Below are 20786 nucleotides of genomic sequence, written 5' to 3' on the forward strand. Positions count from 1 at the left end.
TCATTATTAGGTCATTCCAGAATTGGAGGACATTTCACTGTGCACACAGTTCTGTCGGTAATGAATATTAGGATACATTTTGTGAGGAAAATTTTCCACCAATAATTCCAATAAGTATTCACTTCAGGTTTACGAAAGTAACTGTATTCGGATTAGTTGTTTTTCAAATGTAACGCGAGCTTGAAAACTTGGAACTTGATTTTTGTAATTGTTATGGAAACTTCTGTGTAGAAATGCAGTGGGAGTCACCGACTCAGGAAGGAGACAGGGTGGAGACAGGGTAGAGCAGGAGCTTCGATGTCAAACACTGGAGGTTTATTTGGAGTTACGGCCGGAGAATTCACATCACAAGTCACACAGTCACGGTCTGACTGCACGGGTGGTTGCCACGTCAATTCTGGAGCGCCTCTCTCTTGCTAGCCCATTTAACTGGTTTCAAAAGAGAGGAATCAACATGTTTTGATAAGATAGCTTTAGACAGTTTGGGCACACTGAGTTACCTGCGTCCGCCACTTATGGCCTCGAATATGTCATACCCTGGAGTCCACAAACAACAAAGAAGGAAGTGTCCCAGTGCACCCACAACAAAGACCATCTGTGACCTAGTATTGACCGGTCACAGAATGGGAACAATAACATTATTGGCTGAAGCAGCCTGTGTCCTTAAAGGACAGGAACAATAACATTATTGGCTGAAGCAGCCTGTGTCCTTAAAGGACATAAATAGACGTCAAGGTTGGTCCTGTATGTCACATCTAGGAGTCTGAGATAATTATTTCCCTAACAACTTCAGGTTTACGAAAGTAACTGTATTCGGATTAGTTGTTTTCAAATGTAACGCGAGCTTGAAAACTTGGAACTTGATTTTTGTATTCTGATTACGTAATGCCGTTACATGTATTCCGTTACAACCATAGACTGTATACAACCTATGGTTACAACCCAACCCTGTGTACAGATCATCAGTCCTGTGTACAGATCAGTTCGATAAAGTCATGCATCTCTGGCATCTTGTGCCAACTCCCGTTCAGCAGCGGCAGATGCCTCGGCAAGTTGTGGCATCTGTGGCATATGCCGGAAGTACTTGCCACTGCCTGCAGATGCCACGAAATGCGCTTGCTGTCTCTCACATTTCATGTCCCACACATAAAAAATCAAATAAGCCATGCCCAAAAATCTAAAACATGCACTTGTTGTGTTAAATATACTTGTCTTGAAAGTTGAGACAAGATACATATAAAGTTGTAGAAAAAATTGTTTCAAAATATTATTTAAAATATCAAATATCTCTCGAACATCCCCTAAAATTGCCTTTTTCTCTTGTCCCAGCTTCTTGGAGACCAACTTGCATGTAAAATATAACATTTAGGGGTTTTATTTACTTGTGTTGGTATTATTCTATTGATATATATGTCTCTTATATTATCTGATATAAAATAAAATAAATTATATAAAATATAATATATAAATAATATATAAAATTATTAAATCATAAACACATTTTAAATAACAGTAATTTTACACTGAAAGTGTGTCCCACAACATGCGCGCAACCCTGTTAACGAAACCTTTTTAGCTTGGCAGAGGAAGTGAAAAAACTGTTTGTCACATGACTAAGTGGAAAGGACATCAGCAATGTGCTACTACCATGGGTAGACCAAAACTAAGTCCTCTCCTCCCAAGTATTTTTTTATATATTTCCAATCTTGTCACTCTTAAAGGAGTGTGGCACTCATACAAACGCAAACCTGTTACTCAAATTATGAGACTAAAACAAATTAATTTCAAATGTATCTTTCTGTAGTTAAATATCTAAGTGTGTCCATCCCTTGACAATAGCATTACATTGTGCAGCTAGCATTAATTCCTCCGATAAAAGCTAAAATTAGCATTGATTTGCAACCCTGTTACTTGCAACCGTTACTATAATTAGAGTAACAGGGTTAATTCGTCGGTTGTCATGAGTATTTATTCGTCACATGTGTCATTATCTACAATCAAAAGTAATGTAGCCATTCAACCCTGTTACTTATACGCAACCCTGTTACTCTATTTCAACCCTGTTATCATTTTCTATTAAAATAATAAAATGTAACCAGTTTTATCCAAAAAAACTACATGAGTATTTAATGTAAATGTGACTTTCTTTACTTAATAGTAAAGAATTAATTGAAGAATAGTTTTGTCAACACTTTTTTCTGCTTAATGAGTATTTGTAACAGGGTTGCACAAAGCATGGCACACAACAAATAAAACATCTAATACAAAGTGTACATTTGATGCCTTAGCTGGGCAAATCACTTTTTGGATGGTTTATTATCTGTTTTTCCTAAATACATAACAACAAATTATAAAATAAAAGGTTAATTTTTCAAAAATGTTGGTGTCTAAATTGTCCTCCAATTCTGGAATGACTAGGGTGACCAGGTCCCAACAAACCAAATGTGGGACAAGGAGTATGTTTGTGTGGAACAATGTGGGACACCCTCTATGTGGGGGGGGGGGGGGGGCGGGGCGGGGGGGGGGGGGGGGGGGTGCTGTTGAGAGGGTGTCCCACATTGTCCCACAATGACAGAAAGTGAAGTCAAAATGCAGTAACAATTTTGTATCTCTTAATAAAGAAAAGTAAACTAAGGCTAACCAAGGCAGCAGGCATTATTCACTTCAAGTGTTTAGAAATGCATCTTCCTAATTCAACTAGTGTATTACCTGTAAAATTAGGCACAACATAAATTAATAGATACAATAAAACCATAAGTACAAATAAAAACTGGCCAGGAGGGAACAAAAACATAATACATAAAATAAAATAGCTTTCTGTTGTGTCCATCACAGCAACAACAGGTTGATATGGCGTTATCAACTCCAATAATGATATAGGCCCACACTTATTTGTGTGTACAAACAATACAATTGTGTATTTGTGAAAGATCCTTTTATGTACCCAACAATGAATTGTTAAAAAAATAACCCACTGTGGTCTAGTCATTGGTCTACTTCTGTCTGATAAGAAGGTAGTTACATTTAGTATCATTAACATCTCAAAGATATAATAACCGTATTATATAACACTTTTGGTCATCAAAATAACAGCGAACGTCCACCGTTACGTCCAGATACACAGAACAAGTGCACACCTGAAGCCTTCGCAGTAACCGCAGTTCTGTCTGGATGCTCTGTCATTGGCTAACGCCGGGGTGTCGTGACGTCAATGTTGTAAACGGTCAAGCACCGGTTTGTACTCGCAGCTTCCTCCGATACCCAGTGGAAACATGTCGGTAAGAAGAGAGCCCAGCGGAGGAACTGCGTCCATGGAAATATACACCTGAGACATTTACTGAAACGTAACTAATCCGGGCAGACGGTGGTTGTTAAGTAGAGATAGCAACTGCGGGAGGTACGTTACCAATTCACTGAAGGGGCGAGTGGCAACGAATGGACGCTTGAAGAGAGACAGCCAGCCGGGGATTGATCAGAAGAAGTAGCCGAGCAGCAGGCGGCCCGGGCCGGGTACAGAGAGAGAGAAGACTGCGTGTTTGTGCTCAAAACAAGACGGACTTGGTGCTTGCTGGGGGATGTTATCCGTACTGTCTTATGGCAGACTGGTAGCCAGGGCTGTCCTGGGCGGACTGTCTCAGGCGGACACTCGGGACTACAGCCTGATCTCCGCCAGTTATGGCTTCGGTAAAGACTTTCGTAAGGGGATCCTGAAGAAAGGGATGTGCTACGGAGACGATGCCTGCTTCATTGCGCACAACAAGAACGCCGATGTCTTAGGTAAGGCAAACAACATACACATTCAAACGTACACGCACTAAAAGTGTTGCAATGCATCTTAGCATGTATTTGTATTTTTACTTATATTATGTTTTGTGTTTTTTATTTCTCTGTACATCACTTCTGGTCTGGAGGTTTTACAGTGCTTTACAAATAAAGCTGTATTGTATCAGACACCCTCTTTGCTCAGGTGACCTTCAGTGAAGCTAGCCTGCACGTGAAGCGATTCCTCAGATCATAATACGACCCCCACCCCCTCCAAAAACACAGCCATAACTTCCTCCCCATTGCTACTGTTGTGTTAGCTGTGTTAAGTTAACGTGCAAACAATTGTCACATAAGACCTACGCAGGTGAAGTCATATTTCTTTATTCACAAACTGCGTTTATGTGACGTTAATGCGTAGTTTTTAAGAAAAAGCCCGGATGACCTTTCACCTAGATGGGCTTCAATTGGATCATTCGCGGCGGTACTTTACAATATCAGACGCATCGAATTAGGAGACATAGATACGCTTCATTAAAGGTGTAGAGGAGTGAAAACACCGTTATTTTAATGTCTCAGACTTAACACCACAATGTCTTGCAAAGGTCAGAATGGTTGAGCATGGAGGCAGCCATGTTGTTATTAGCATCAGTAGCATGCTAGCTTCAGCTGAGGGTATTTTGCTTTGTCCTCATAGCCCAGGTGAAAGGAGAATAAACACAGCGAAATACTTGCTCAATCACATGGCTTTGTCGACACCTAAACAACATGTTTAACAGTTTAAAGCATTGTGTAGTCCTAAACGTTAAGCTTGTGGTGTTAAGTACTATCAGCCGACTCTTTAGAAACAAAACCCCAGCAGGGCTGGCATGGTAGTTAAATCTGTAGTAAACTCCTGAAGTGGTCCGGGGTGGGGGTTACCATTTTTAGAAGTACACAATAATTTGTTTGGGTGTTGCAGAGCTGCATTTTAATCGAGGACTGTTCGTTCTTTCCACTTTTGTTATTGCTTTGGAACTTAAAGTACTAAACATATACTGTATTTAAGTCATCCAATATGATCCTTGTGAATTCCTAGTATCGTCTACCTCGTTTGATTAATTGCCCTTACACATTCCTTTCTGTTCCAATCTGGCATTTGATTAATCTAAGAAGAAATTAAAAAGGTGTTGAAGGTTGCAAAACAATTTCTCAAAATATTAAGTAATTGGAAGACAATACATTATTATATTGTATTTTTGCCCTTTCCTTCTAACAATTATTTTAGTTATTTGTTAATCGAAATTATTTAGATGTTGTGGTTTCAGCTCTTCAGTGTATTAGTAGTCATTGTCATCATCACTCAGTATGACACAAATGGTGGTGGGATGGTTAAGCACCAAATCAACAACAACAAGATTAAAGTGTTATTTCCCCATTTTGTCCATCAGGTGTTGCAGATGGCGTAGGTGGTTGGCGTGACTACGGGGTCGACCCGTCTCAGTTCTCTGCCACATTAATGAGAACTTGTGAGCGACTGGTCAAGGAGGGACGCTTCACTCCCAGCAGCCCAGTGGGTATCCTCACCTCGGGATACTTTGAGCTTCTGCAGAACAAAGTTCCCTTGCTAGGTGAGTACACACAGGCTCATAACCACACACTGGTGATACATCATGAATGCACACACTCATTAAGTGGTAGAGTGAGTCATGATTCTTATGTGTGCAGCCTATCAAAGGCATATCAAAGCTGCAGGATGAGGCAGACTGTGAGTGGCGGCCTTGCTCAGTATCTATTACATCTAAGTACTAAGACATGAAAGAACATATCTCCATTTGAATTGTATGTCAAATGTCTTTCTCCGGTCTGGCAGAAAAAATGCATTAAATGATTACAGAATTATTAAGATGGGCAATTATTGTGCCATTTAGAAAAAATAAATATGATTTAGGCACACAACTTCAGTTCTCATTGACTCCATCCTTACAGATGTAAATACATGTAAGGTATCTAACTCACTTTTTAATTAACTTATTTTGCGTTATGCTGCCACTTGGAATGTGAGGCTCAGTGACCTCATGGGGCCGAACAGCCTTTACGCAGGGGGGAACATTTAGTCGCAGAGCAGAGCTTTAAAAGGTCGGGAATCTATCTGTAACTGACACTGCAGTGAGGCTGTTAACTGTGCACATTTCAAACATGTGACCAGCTTTTCACGATGGTTGTCAAATGGTCTACTTTTATATTTGGAAATGTCCAGGGTCTGTACATGACCTTTGCTGCTCAAGGTTACTTTATCTGCAGTCACTAGGTAACTGGGACACGGACCATAGCCCTTAGTGTTTGTTTTTTTCACTTGTGAATTGCATACTAATCTCAACCTCCCAGTGTGGAAGCCTTAAACTCATGAGGAAGGTACACACAGAGGCGGTGGTGTACTGGTTTAACAGTATTCTGCCTCCCTGGAAACTGAGAAATGTAACCGTTGCTTCTTTCTGTCTGTCTGTGTTTATCACTGGTCTTATTTTATTGTATTTTATTGCATGTATATCCACAATCTTATAGTTGCTTTCCTGTTGTCTGTTTTCAGGGAGCAGCACAGCTTGTATCGTGGTTCTGGACCGACGGAGTCACCGGCTACACACTTGTAACCTCGGTGACTCAGGCTTTCTGGTGGTTCGGGGAGGAGAGGTGGTTCATCGCTCAGATGAACAACAGCATTATTTTAACACACCCTTCCAGCTGTCCATCGCTCCTCCTGGGGCAGAAGGTGTGGTGCTCAGTGACAGGTCAGTACATCTGTGTTTGAGACATCATTGAAATGCACGTGTGAATGAAATGTAAAGAATAGAATCATAAAAACAGAAGCTTTACAACACAATTTCATTTGTTATACTGAGCTACTTCCTTGTTCAGCTTTGAACCTCTGCATGTGCCAAAGCAAATCATTTATTGAAAACATTATTTCTCATATTTGTTTGACTAATAAGAAAATTGGATATAACAACATTGAATTATTTGGGTAGGTAAAATAAGTACATTTTTGAAAACATGCAGCCTCCACAGGCAACAACCACAGCAGCTGTAGGAACTTTCAGAGGGTGTTTGCAGCATAAACATGGCCTGCTTTGGCATTACACTCCTGGCAAAACCAGGCTATGCATTGAACTACGTGGTCTTTATTCTTATATCCTCTGCATGGAAAATTGTCTCGTGTCCTCCTGTTTATAGTTTGTTGTTTTGGTTTACATTTCAGTGACTTTAAAGGTCAACCAACGTCATCTGTATTATGCCCACAACTTATTAAAAAAGTACACCAAGCAGTTTAGGTCACGTGATAGTGAACAGATACACAACATGGAAGTGCGCAAAGAGGTAAATTATTTGACGCCTTAAGCACAAGGCAAGATTTCGATTTTGAGTGACTTCTGACCTACTTACTGCCATTTTGGAAACTGTTGACAGCGGCTCAGCGCCACATGCTCCCGTTACACTCGTGACTGATCTGTCCATGCCCAAATTGTATCCACTAGTCCTGAAGCAGCTGACAGCTCCTCCTTTGACGTGCAGCTCGGTGACATCATCCTGACGGCGACCGACGGTCTATTTGACAACATGCCAGACTACATGATTCTTCAGGAGCTCAAAAAACTCAAGGTAAGACCTTTGGATTATCAGTTTATTCAAGCTGTCACACATCGGTTGTAGTTATAAGCGCAGGCATATTTTAAGCCTTTTATATTTTAATCATTTTTACTTCTGATCCTTTCAGGCTACCAACTATGACAGCGTCCTTCAGACTGCACAGAGCATTGCAAAGCAAGCTCACGACCTTGCCTACGACCCCAACTATATGTCCCCTTTTGCACAGTTTGCATGTGACAATGGCCTGAACGTGAGAGGTAAGTTACACTGTGCTTCACATTCTGTGCGGTACATGATGTCATTCAGGCAATAGTCAATGTAAACTAAGACTAAAGGAAAATAACATTTGAGAGGATGCATTTTTTGTCTTTCCTCAATAATATTTCAGTTTTAAAAATAATGGGCTGTTTTGATATTTAGACGTAACATATAAGGGTTGTTAATAGGCTGCATTTACGGCTCTAGTTTGACTCTAGTTTTCCAGACGACAGCTAAATAAAACGGGAAATGTATCTTAAATAGCCTTATGTATCTATCTTAAATAGCCTTACAAAAACACACTCTACGACTGGCATGGTTTCTCACACCCTTGTTTTATTTTTCTGCAGGAGGAAAGCCAGATGATATCACGGTGCTGCTCTCCGTTGTGGCTGAATATACAGACTAAAGTGTGTCTGAGTGTGTGAGCGCTTTTTCTGGGGCTCATCCTGCCTGAGTCTTCCACCTGCAGCCCTCCCAAAAAAATGCACTGCATCCTCTGGGCTGACAGGGGAGGCCCACCATCACGACACACACTCCTTACTGCAGGGCCGCTGTCCACGTGTACATTTTTGGCTTTCTTCCTCTTGTTTTTGTTTGGTGCTTGAACAGCTGAGAGCGAAGCAGGCTGCTAGGACATTTTCATGTTGATCATGATGCGGGAGGAGTTGAGGCAAGCTGTTCAGTCTCCTGTGTCTCACATCTGAGGTGATGTGACTGAGAGACAGTCCAGGGCAGTTCGGTTTGACTGAGCGCTTAACAACCGAGGAGCCCTTGTTTATAAAAAGTCATATTAAAGAGGAGTAAGCCACGGTTTCAGAGAGAAATGGTTGAGTTGACTAGCTGTCTCTGTTTTTCCAGTTGATAATCTGTTCATTGTTGTAAATGTATTTAAACAAAGCATAAATATGGACTGAGGAAGCTGATGTTTGGAATGGATGGGAATTATTAAAGATTTAAGAGTTTTGTTTTCATGGGTTCGGGTATGTGTGTACGATGGAAGAGCAAACTAGTAACTGCTAGGATCAAAGTAACCTCTTAAAGGGAACGCACAACACCTGCTAGAGCTTACACGTTTAAGTTGATCAGTTCTTTGTCCGTTCGTTGGGGAATCTGTCGGTGCGCACACATCCTTATGAGTTGTAAATATTTTCTTGTTTTTAGGGGTTGGTTCTGGCCTTTCTGTTGTCTTTGCTTTACAGCAGAGAGCTATTTTGTTACTATTGTGGATGATGAAAAAATGGTTCATAAATATATTTCCTTGTATAGATGTTAAACTCGAAGTGAGCTTTATAAATCCCACACTGAAATGAACAAGAGGATCTTTGCCGAGATTGATCGCTGCAGCAGTTGTGTGATAGGAAGGATGTCAGCAATGTGTGAGTGAGGTATACATGTGAGAAGTCCTTTAATGGCTATTCTGGTGTATTTAATGTTGATATTTGTTTTCTCGCAAATGCAAAGTTAGCATCTGGGAATGCTCACAATTGCAATGATAGGTCAGGCATGAGTTTAAAGAGAAAATATGTATTTTTGTAACGTTCTTTAGTTTTTAAAGTTAGTTTGGAGTGACTGCTGACGTGTGGTGAATGACAGATTCAGCTATCTTAACAAGAATCAGGTGTGCACGTTGATGTAGGGATGTGTATGTTTATTTGTTTTGTATCATTTTGTTGCTCCTTAATTCCCTTTGCATTGGTTTGCTGCTTCTCTTTTGTAATTCTGATGTCTGTATGACTGACACGATTTATATGATTGTAATGAGTGTGTGTGTGAAAGTGTTTGCTGCATCAAATACATTGATAACTGTTATCTTCATCACAGTCTGTCCCTTTTTGCCTAACAGCTTGCTCAAGTGGTTTGGACAATGTCTTTACAGTTTATAAGCGGGTGCCACCAAAGACACGTTTTCTTTGTGTATGTCATACAGGACACGCACGCTTTTGTTGATACAAACATCGTACAGCAATACTGTAAATTCCTTGTGCTCTGAATCTTGAGTGCTGGTATGGGTGGAAATGTTCAATGGGAACATTATAAATGATTGATCTATGCCTAAAGTTGTTTTATTAGAATCAATAATCTTGATTTAAGTTGTAAGTGACTGGTTGCTAGAAAGTGTAAGACAGGTTTATGAAACCAAAGAAGGAAAGCCATATACAAACACGTGATTATGACACTGCTCTGTAAGCCCTGCTGTAAAGATAACGTGGTGTTTCTTCACGCATACACATAATGGACATAATTATTATTATTAGAATATGATTTGTTCGCTTGTCTGCATTGTTCTTTCTGCATGGTTTCTGACTCAGCTGTTGGCACCATTTAACAAAGTTAATTCACACAGTTGTCTGTTGTTGTCTTGGTGGCTTATAATTGATGTGTCAAGGTTCTGAACCTGTATTTAATTCAAAGATAGACCTATATTTAAAGAAAGATGCAACTCATATGCAGGAGGGGTGGTGAGAAGGGTAATAGTGCTGAGAGCTAACAGTACGTGGGTGAGCACAGTTTCAGCCTTAACAAATAGCTAGACCTGTAATAAAGAGGCCTTTCCTGTCATTGCAAGCTTGTCTTGTCCTTGGTCATGTCGCCCGTTGTTTGATGTAAATGAGTGTCTGCCCCCGTCTTTCTCTCCTGTAACGATTTTCTCAAAGGTGCTTCTGCAGTCTGTATGGTATGATTGTCCTCTTTTTAGCAAGCAATGTTTGTGTGTATGAAAGCTACTCCTATGTCTCAAGTGTAACAATGCAGGTCTAATTTATGTAAATATGTTTTAAATATGTACAATATTTAAATAAAGAATCTAGTATTTATACTAAATCTGCTCAAGTCTTTTTATGATGCTGTTTCATCTTTCATCTTTTTATACTGGTGTACTGCTCACAGAGGTGCATCCAGTACATGTAATAATAACCATGTTCTCTATTACTACTATTCTGGTACATCCTACTGTTGGTGCAAATATGAAAGGTTTTAATACATTTGGTTACATCTTCTTCATGTACTTTCTATTTACTTTAATGTAAGTTAATAGTTAAATTAAAATAGGAATAATATAATAAGTGTAAACATGCCCATAAAACATAGGCCTACATACTTCCGGGGTACAATATAATTATTATTTGTTTAGGCAATAGTGTTATGAATACTTCTTCTCTGTTTTTTTAGCACTAAATTCTCATCTTCAAGCAAGAATTTTCCTTGAGATTATTACAGTAATATATTATCTTATTTTATGAGCCTACCAATAAAGGCCAAAGTCTAAATCCTGCTTAAGTATTTTGAAGCAGGCCTATACTTGAAAGTAACAACTTATACATTAAAGGGGATATCCTCTCTCCTGCTCCTCATATCTTCTTATTTATACGGGTTCACTGGTTAAGAAAATCTACATGAGTGACAGTATTTTGAACAGAGCTACTTTTAAATGCAGGCCTATCTAATAAAATATGCTAATTCTAAATAAGAAATACTTCAATACTTCAAATACCACAAAGTGTGTGATTGAGTACCTCAAACCTGAAATCACAAAACAAAGGGAAATCCAATAAAGGCAAAGTAAATATATTATCATAAAACCCTGCAATAACCAGACTGTACCTGAGATTATGATTATCAGCAGTAGATGGCAGTGTAGAGTTAAAGGAAGCCATGGATGTTTTGTTTACTAATCTGTTCCAGTTTCTCTTCCTGTAGCCACCAGCTAACCTACATTCCTGCTGACAGCAGAGATCCTGGTTTAAATAGGTGTGTGTCAGCTGACAGTTGTGTGATGCTAGCATGTTAGCAAGAAGATACTGTACCAATTCAGCGTGTATCGAAGTGGTGCGGTTCTCTTTTATAGTTTAACCATGTATGTGTTTGTTTGATCTTAAATTTAACAAAGCGAACAGTTTTGTTTAACATGAAATTACCTTTCCAGCGCTAAGTGGCTTTTTATAGCCCTTAGCAAGCTGAAAGAGCCAGGAAGCTAATTTTCCTAGCAACCGTAGCTAGCTGTGACAGCAGGTAAGCTAACCAACGGTTATCTTCATGGAGAGCCTTAAAGTGCTAGCCAAGCTTTCAAGATTGTTTTTTAGGGTGAGTTATGTGAACAAACTGTAGACCAGCGGCTCCTGTGGAGGTAAATGTTGAATAAATGGCAAAAATAGAGCAGGGCAATGGTGTTGACTTGCGGGGCAGCCCAGAGAAGCTGACAGATAATGGGAAAGGCAGCTCGTATGGATCCGACCCAGAGGTAAACGGCAATGTCCCCGGGGAGAAAGAGGTGGACAAGTACGGTTTCAGCGGAGGAGCCCAGCAGCACTCATCGTAAGTGGAGCTAAACTTCTCCTTATGTGGTTACAACTGTGTGAACTGTTTGTGTATGTCTCCACAAACTGACACATATATTCAGGTGCTTTCTCCTCCTACTTGACTGAACATTTTGGAAGTAATGAAACTAAATGGTCCTGTAACGAAGTAATTTACTATATTTCTTACTCAAATGATACACCTTCTCGAAATAATGATTTAATATCTCAAAATAATAAGAATTTGCCAATCATTAATTTGAGAAAGTTTTACTTTTTCTTAGTCATTACTTTGACAAATATACCTTTTTTGAGAATGTGTTTCATATATTTTATAATAGTCCTTTTTGGAGAAATATTGTATTATTTAGAGATACTAAGTCATCATCATAAGGAGGTTTATTATTATGTTGGGATAGCAAGTCATTTTTTATAAAGTTTTAAAAAGTCCACATTTTAAGAAAATAAACCCTTTATTTTGAACCTTTTGTTGAGACAGTTATTATTTTTGAGAAGGTTTCTTATTATAATGACAACTTGTTTTGGTGCAAATACAAATCCATAGAGGCCAGGTAAAGGTGAACAACAAACATTATATGTATCTCTCTTTCTCTGTCACAAAACCATTCTGTGGTTGCTTGAATAGACACACTGATATGTTGAGACATAAAGGAATTTGTCCCAATCTTGTGTATAACCGTTTAGTTCTGCCTAAGTGTGGGTACAACAATAATTATGACAGCTCTGATGCAGTTGGGCTGTTGTGAGATGTTGGTGTAAGCGGTGTGTAGGAGGTTCTAGGGAGCTGAACTAGGGGAAAGTTCTCCCACTGTTTCCTGTTTTCCCTGTACTTGCTGCTGATGGCAAGTGTTCCACTGTTTCGTCTGAGGTTAGGTTTCCTGTGTGGACAAGGAAGAGATGAGCCACAGTCCCACCTCCTCTAAAGACAGTATTCCCTCTGTTATAAAGGGAAGTGACACTGTGTAGGCATTGTCCATTTGTATGAAAATAATTTGCTTTTATCAGTCACAATGTCTCCTATCTGCACAGTGCTGAAGAAATCCCAACTGATGTGCTGAGGCAGCGGGAGTCAAAATGGCTGGAAATGCTCAACAGCTGGGACAAGTGGATGGCCAAAAAACACAAGAAGGTCTGTTTTATAAACTGTACATTATCTGACTTCACATGTTTCTTTCTTTGTAATAAAAATGTTCACTTTGCAGGCGTTCGTTCAATATGCAGTGGCTGAGCTAGGAAACTTGTATTCATTTCTACAGCATGCCTGTTTTTTTAAAGTTTGGTGATTGCCTGCATGCTATTTTGTAGCAAGTGGTATTGTGTACGCTGCAGTTTATACAGGAGTGTTTTCCAATGTCTGTGTCCCTTTCATCTGCACTTCATTTATCTTGCTTTCTGCAGGCTTTGAGTAACTGTGAGTATGTTGAATTACAGGTGAAAGAGCGCTGTCAGAAGGGGATCCCTCCGTCCCTGCGTGGCCGGGCCTGGCTCTACCTCACTGGGGGCAAGGTTAAAAGGGAACAAAACCAAAGAAAATTCCAGGTAAGTCGATTATTTGTTGACTGACCACCGGCGTAAAAAATGTGACTGTTTTGTTGAAAATCGCTGCAATATGCAAAATGATATGTATACTTGAGACTCTCTAAATGCTTATAACTTTACTATGGCATTTAGATCAATAATTGCCTATTTTATAATATTGCTATCAAAAGGTGGTTGATGATGTTGCAAAAGCTGACAAACTGATAATGTTGTTTAGGAGCTGGACAGTCAGCCAGGAGATCCTAAATGGGTAGATATTATTGAGAGGGACCTCCATCGGCAGTTCCCCTTCCATGAAATGTTTGAAGCCAGAGGGGGTCATGGGTAAGTGCTGCCTTTTTATATAAAAGCCTCTCATAATTTGAATGTTGTGTTATTGAAGCTGTACATATTTTATTAATGTATTTTATATATTTGTATACATTCAGGCAGCAAGACTTGTTCCGTGTGTTGAAGGCTTACACTCTGCATCGGCCTGAAGAGGGTTATTGTCAGGCTCAGGCTCCGATCGCTGCTGTTCTCCTGATGCATATGCCAGCTGAGGTAAACACACACTACATAATCAAAAACATTTCCTCTGATATCATATGATAATATATTTATAATACTGGGTACTCACCTCCCTAAGGATGTTTGGGGCGTGTTCTGATACATTGAATAATGGGGTAAAGATCTTTTTAAAGAATGATCACATTAATACTCATTCTATGTATAGTTTTTCCGTTTTGTTCAAAGTACAATTTATCTTGAAAAGGGCTTCACTTGAATATGAATAGTATATCTTTTTACCCTTGTTTCCTTTTTCTTTGTCCTAGGATGCATTCTGGGTTCTTGTTCAGATTTGTGAGAAATACCTTCCTGGATACTACAGCTCAGGGCTGGTAAGAGTCCACACAGAATTACTGACACATCATTTTGTAAAGAGGACTTTAAATCTTAAGAAGAGATTGAGAAGATAGGAGTGCAACCTGTAACAGGATTACATATTAACACTGTTAAACATGTCAATTATTATCTATCTGAACCCTGTAAATATAGCTTAAAGTGGACCTATCATGCTATATTTGAAACATATATTGTAGGGCCATACCTATATAAAACATGTCTGTGAAGTTTTTTTTTCAAAATACCAAACGGATCCTGCATTTTAGCCATTCCTCATTTCGCTCTATTTGCTCTTTTCCAGCCCTGTTTTTGCAAGGGCTGATTCTGCTTTTGTGGCAGACTACAGCGCCACTTACAGGCCTGGCATATGTACTACATCGTCTCCAGCGCTTTCGAGCGGTGTCTCATTCCCCTGATAGGTGGAGAGTTGCCCATATAGGCGGAGCACCCCTTTTCTGATGTCAGAACAATTCAAATAATAATCAGCTCCGTTGCAGCCCCGTTTTTAGAGATTTGGGTATGGAGGAAAAGAGAGAGGGTTGTGTTTTCTGACACTTGGTGAGTTCCCTGACACACCGGGACACATATTCATGTATAAAAGACGTACAAAAGTGCATTTTGCATGATAGGTCCCCTTTAAATTAGTCCTTTGCTAATTTTTCTTAAATCATACTGCCCAGGAGATGTCTCATTATTTAGGCTCAGGTCAAGTTATCGAACTCAAGATAATTATTATTAAGTGGAAAATATTCTTGCATATTGTTGCATCGCAAGAATATAAGAACTCTATATTATTTTACGAGTTAACCTGAAGTAAAACAAAAGTTGAGCTACTTCCTTAAAAAGTATCTTCTAGTAGTCTTCTTCATGCAATGTGTGGCTGTAGGTGGTGTTATAGTTCTCTGGCCAGTGTATCTCAAGTTTTACGCTAATGACCTAACTACACGAGGTGTTGACAAGGCTACTAGGACGATATAATCAGATTAACCAAAGAGAAAGCTCCCCTCCACTGACTGCTGTTCCCTGTTTCCTCCACAGGAGGCGATCCAGCTGGACGGCGAGATCCTGTACGCTCTGCTGCGGCGGGTGTCCCCGGTGGCCCACCGTCACCTGAAGAAGCACAAGCTGGAGCCCGTCCTGTACATGACCGAGTGGTTCATGTGCGCCTTCTCTCGGACTCTGCCCTGGGCCTCTGTGCTGCGGGTCTGGGACATGTTCCTTTGTGAGGGTGAGACACTACACTTTATTTTCACTGGTATTTTATTATGCATGAAAAACATTTTCCACAACATCACAGGTTACCCTTCCTGAGCTTTTGAAGATAATGAATGTTTCCAGGCCCTGTGCATGTGTCTATTAATCATCTGTATAATTGTACCTGCAATAAAACAAAGCATACTCTCCTTTCAAAGTATGCAAATGTTTAAAACAAGAATGCTACCTATTGTTTTGGTTTGTGATATGAGAATATATATGAAATAGATCACCATTAAAAAAAAAATATAGATGTAGACCGCTGCTCTATCTGCATGATTAAAAATATACTGCTGCAATTTCTGATTATTTTTCACGATTTGTAACTACTTTCACGAGAAAATCGTGAAAAGCGTCCATCCCAGTTTCTCAAAGGTACTTCTTTAAATGTCCTTTTCAGTCTTAAAAACAAAACCCGTTCAGTTTAATTCTAAAGAAATCAGAAAACGTGTATATTTTGTCATTCGGATTGTCTATAGTAGTATACTGTACTATACTGTCATTATGTTGGTTATGCTGTTGCATGTCTATCCATCTAGGGAGAGTGATCCCTCTTCAGTTTCTCTTTCTTTGGTCCCTTCCACTTTTTCCCTGTTGAAAGGCAAATGTGTGATATTAAGCTATAGAAATGAAACTTTACTTTGTGTCTGATGTGTTCTCAGGAGTAAAGATCCTCTTTCGGGTAGGCCTGGTTCTCCTTAAATGCACGTTGGGATCCCAGGAGAAACTGAAGACCTCTCAGGGTCTGTATGAAACAATGGAGCTGCTCCGAGCCATACAGCCACAGTACCTACGAGAAGGCTTCCTGGTGCAAGAGGTACTGTTTACTCTGTCATGGTTATTGTCTGTTATCCAATTTATTGTTTTGACCCTTTGACTTTGCCCTCCTGTGGTTGTTGTAACATTGATATACAAATAAAAACCATAACCATAAACAAAACTCTCTCCTTGTGTTTCAGATAATTGAGTTAGGGGTGTCAGAGAAAGACATTGAGAAGGAACACTTTGCTCAGCTGCGCCGCTGGAAGGAGACTCATGGAGATCTACACTGCAAGTCCCCTCCCAGGATGCACGGCGCTAAAGCTATCATTACGGCAGAGCCGCCCAGCCGTCAGGACCTGAAACAAAGGCCCACCATCATCGTGCAGTCGCCCCTGGCAGCGCAGACGGACGGAGAGAGAGAACAGGACGCCAAGGAGAGTGCAAAGACTAACAAGGGGAAACAGAAGAAAACCACGCTTCCCCCAGTGGAGACGGTTAATCCTTACCTTTCTCCCAGTGACCCCTCCCTTCTCCTCAAACACATGACTGTACAAGGGTCCAAAGAGAGTCTGAGCAGCGCCGAGCATGACACTTACCTGTAGCGGGGTAAGTGTCCCAGTTTACTTGCATCACCATTCACAACAGCTTTACAGTTTAAGTAAACGTTCTTGAGTCACAGTGACATGACAAAACCTTTCATGACTTACTGTGTGTAGGACAGGTTTTATTCAAATGGATATGTTTACAATCAAGAAAAAAAATTATATTTTCAAGGTTTGTGAAAAACGCCATTGCTCAGACCAGCAGTCACTTAAATGATTGACGGCAAGGTATTGTCTGCATGGCAATAACACATGTTTTAACTACACAGAAAGGTGAAACAAATTGAGAACTTTGAGGAGATTTTGGTTTGGCGCGAGGATAAAGCCGCACAAAGTATACAACATACATTTTGTCCTTGTCCCAATTGTCCATAAGCTCATGTCTGTGCGACCGCACGTGTGCAAACTAACTGAGCTTTAAAAGTCAACACAGTTTCGCTGTCATGTCATTTATACATGTTTCTATTTACCTTACTTATGACCAAATGATCTCGTAAATGTGTAATTGCGGAACAATGGATGACAACTCTGTGCTGTGAGGGACATTGAGCTAATTCAGCTATAGAGTGGCGAAGTCCCTCCCCTTCCGGTGGGACTCATGGGACCTTATTTCGGAAAAAGTTTGTAGTGAAGTCAATGGAGAAAGAAAGATCATCTTTCGATCCCGTTTGAATTGTGCCACAAATTACACACATGATGTTTGTCAATCTTAAAAATAATTTCCACGTCAAAAAAGTCACAGTTTGTCGTAAAACTGTTGAAATATAAGACTATGAAAAATACGCAACTAGAAAGACTACAAATCCCAGAATCTCGGTCCCGCATGCTGGCTCTTACGGAACCGACTAACTCCCCTTGTGTGTATCTACAGCTCTCAACATGCCCAGACTTGTAGTGATTTTCACCTCTTTTAAAACTTTTCGCCTCATTCTGAAAGAAAGAAGTGAAATGTGCCAACGTGACGGCCGTCTTGGTGTGTGGTGCGAGATGGGAGATGTAGTTCATTGAGCGGTTTCACACAAAAAAAGTGTTACTTCACAGTTTTACGACACATTTTTTTTTTTTTGACTTGCAAAATCATCTTTTAAATTGACAAACATCATATGTGTAATTCATGGCACAATTCAAACGGGATCGAAAGATAAGTTTTCTCTCCCCATTGACTTCAATACATTATTTTTCCGAAATAAGGTCCCATGGACCGGAAGTAGATGGGCGTGACTTCGCCTCTCTATATAATGCTGCAGAGATTTGTTTTTGAAAGCTAACCTGCTTGTTAGTATCGATCTGGTTCACTCTACAAAGCCAATGGGATTTGTCCATTTGAGTTTGGATTATTGCAGAAACAAAAGTGTAAGATGAAGGAAAATGAACAGAACTATGACTTTTAAATATAAATGCAATCTCTAAAAGTAACAAACTCCACCACGGTTTAAGCAGATGAGTCTCTGCCTTTGGAGTGTTAGTATTGAATGTCCCCAATGTTAACTGGTCTTAGCTACAGACCTTATATCATGCATCTTAAAAAACGTTTAAAAACCCATCGACTAAAACAAGGAAACTGGAAATGTAAAAATGCTGACTAATTTCCGGCTATCGGGATTCATTCCTGCTGCAATCTATTAGCTTCATATGAGCGAACATATGGGGTTCACAGTACACTCGCTAACTCACTGTTAACAGCTGCTGCTGCTACTTACCTCCCTAATTTTACCTCTTAGATTCTGTCCTTTGTTATAAATGAAGTCTGATTTTGTCTTTATTGATGAGGTCTTTTCTACAGCACTTTGTCTTTATGGCCTTCCTCTTTGCCTACATTAGTCACTACGTTGCCAACGCAGAGATTCCTATTTACCCTGCTTTGCTGGACGTGCACGAATACGCACATTTGACTGTCAGTGCAGCATCCAGGAGTCTTTGCTGATGTTGGACACTGGAGGGCGTCCTCACAGCAGTGACCATCACAGGTCTCTGAGTGAGAGCAAAAACTAACACAATGAAGGAAGAAGTGTGCAGGGACAATTAGTGCCACTAAGCCAAAGATTTGTAATGCTGATTTCTTTGTTTTAAATATATGTTGTTGAAGCAGTTTATCCAATCATATTGTGATTCAGTATTAGGGAGAGGTTTTTGTTTAGTTATGAAAGAGATGTGGTGAAATGCCATGTTGAAGAACGATAATACAGAGCTGTAGTTTTTACAATCATGCTTGAAGGTTGTGGGCCTTTAGACTTAAATATATTGGATGTGGATTTAAAGACCCGACCACGGATAAGCGGGAGAAGATGGATGGATGGATTTAAAGAAAAAAAAGACAGGAGATATTTTTGTAATCTTTTTAACGTCAGAATCCAATCTCCGGTTCAATAATGGTGTTATCTTTCTGATAAAACTGTTCAAAACTTAATTAAATTAAAAAACATCACGAAAAATAATAATGAAGCCATTATAGTCTTTAGCCGTTCTTTTTGAATGGCATGATTTAACAAACGAAAAAAGATGAGACTAGTTCTCTTTGGTTTTTAAGAAGTATGACCCTCCAGGATTTTGTGTACATATTCAAATAAACCATAGAAAATATTTGATGATAATGGATGATATTAAAAGTCAAGGGAGTCCAACACCTTTCATTACTATTGAGCTCATTTGATCTGAGCTGCGACAATGAAGAAATTGCTTGAAATGATTCTTAATGAATTTATAAACTCTCAGTCTGGGAAAAGAATGTATTAGCAGCTGTGTAAATGAACATCAAACTATATGCTGTCAAGAGTTTTATACTGGGAAATTGGTTGTTTGTATGTTGATTTTAAATGTGGGATGTTTTTGAAAGTATATTCTACGGGTTCATTTTCTGTCTAATAGTATGCATTGTTTAACAACCATGTTCTGTGAAGCCTTTTTATATATATATTTTTAAAAGGTTTAATCAAAATACAAATCACATGTAACCAGCTGTCCTGTAGATGGCGCCACCGAACTTCAACCTGGGGTGTAAATGAAGGATATACAGGATTTGGTTTGGATTCCTGTATAATATTCAACAAAAATATATTTTGTAATGTCAAGAAGCTTCTTATTACTAATCATTGCAACTATTATGATTTAAGAAAAGATTGTAAATGTTTAACTTATCTTGCTGTCATTCTATAGGAACTTATTTCTGATATGTTTTGTAATTGAAATCAACTTCTCATATCTACGAGCTGTTTTATAGAAAATTACTTCATTAAATCAATACAGAAAGAAAACGTCAGATCTGTCATGTTTTCCATTTTTGCTCTGATATTAAATCCCTTTTTTTAGACAAAGAAAAAGAGACAGGCGAAGAAGTGCCACACAGACTGGACTGAACAAGCAGGCCTTCAATGCCGCCTGTGTTATCATTCAGCGCCATCACACCCCCCTCACCCACGCAGCAGCACACTTCCTTGGACACCTGTTTCTCCGGCTCTTTCAGCTCTTTGAGGAATTTGCATCTCAAATGGAGCAAATTCCCACAGCAACGTCTAAAGCGCCTCACCCTGCCATTTGCCTTTAGTCTCTGAATGGAGTATTCACAGACCTTCTTCTTCTTCTGTTTCTTCTTGTTCCTCTCCTTCTTCTTGTATGGTTCTTCTTACTCTGATTGTTCTTCTTTGTTTCTTCTTTTTCTACTTCATCTTCTACCTTTTTAATGTTTCTTCTTCTTCTCCTGCAGTCCAAGAACATGACAGCTAGGAAAGCTGTCCTATATATCTATTCACCCGTTTAGTGATACCCTAACACTTTAAATGTTAAGTAC

At 39.5% G+C, this 20786-nt stretch overlaps 2 protein-coding genes across 2 annotated transcripts; both read left to right on the forward strand.

Moving 5' to 3' along the window:
- Nucleotides 1-3169: 3169 nt before the first annotated feature.
- LOC117455974 (protein phosphatase PTC7 homolog) lies at nt 3170-10467 on the forward strand. The gene is made up of 6 exons (XM_034095648.2): nt 3170-3777; nt 5193-5372; nt 6332-6530; nt 7275-7398; nt 7514-7643; nt 7995-10467. Exons 1-6 carry the CDS (start codon nt 3576-3578, stop codon nt 8051-8053), a joined length of 894 nt encoding a protein of 297 aa, XP_033951539.1. The 5' UTR covers nt 3170-3575; the 3' UTR covers nt 8054-10467.
- An 866-nt stretch (nt 10468-11333) lies between these two features.
- On the forward strand, nt 11334-20258 carry LOC117456090 (TBC1 domain family member 10A-like). The gene is made up of 9 exons (XM_034095830.2): nt 11334-11958; nt 12990-13089; nt 13392-13499; nt 13717-13823; nt 13928-14042; nt 14315-14380; nt 15423-15612; nt 16301-16455; nt 16598-20258. The coding sequence occupies exons 1-9, from the start codon at nt 11786-11788 to the stop codon at nt 17000-17002; spliced, it is 1419 nt and encodes a 472-aa protein (XP_033951721.1). The 5' UTR covers nt 11334-11785; the 3' UTR covers nt 17003-20258.
- Nucleotides 20259-20786: the final 528 nt, after the last annotated feature.

The sequence above is a fragment of the Pseudochaenichthys georgianus genome, chromosome 12, assembly GCF_902827115.2.
Source record: "Pseudochaenichthys georgianus chromosome 12, fPseGeo1.2, whole genome shotgun sequence".
Classification (NCBI taxonomy): Eukaryota; Metazoa; Chordata; class Actinopteri; order Perciformes; family Channichthyidae; genus Pseudochaenichthys; species Pseudochaenichthys georgianus.

Excerpts from the sequence above, each read along its gene's own strand:
- LOC117456090 (XM_034095830.2), top strand. The coding sequence starts at position 11,786 with ATGGCAAAAATAGAGCAGGGCAATGGTGTTGACTTGCGGGGCAGCCCA. Across the intron at positions 13,090-13,391 it reads TGGCCAAAAAACACAAGAAG|GTGAAAGAGCGCTGTCAGAA; the intron begins GTCTGTTTTATA and ends GTTGAATTACAG. Across the intron at positions 14,043-14,314 it reads TGATGCATATGCCAGCTGAG|GATGCATTCTGGGTTCTTGT; the intron begins GTAAACACACAC and ends TCTTTGTCCTAG.
- LOC117455974 (XM_034095648.2), top strand. The coding sequence starts at position 3,576 with ATGTTATCCGTACTGTCTTATGGCAGACTGGTAGCCAGGGCTGTCCTG. Across the intron at positions 6,531-7,274 it reads GGTGTGGTGCTCAGTGACAG|TCCTGAAGCAGCTGACAGCT; the intron begins GTCAGTACATCT and ends TGTATCCACTAG. Across the intron at positions 7,399-7,513 it reads AGGAGCTCAAAAAACTCAAG|GCTACCAACTATGACAGCGT; the intron begins GTAAGACCTTTG and ends TGATCCTTTCAG.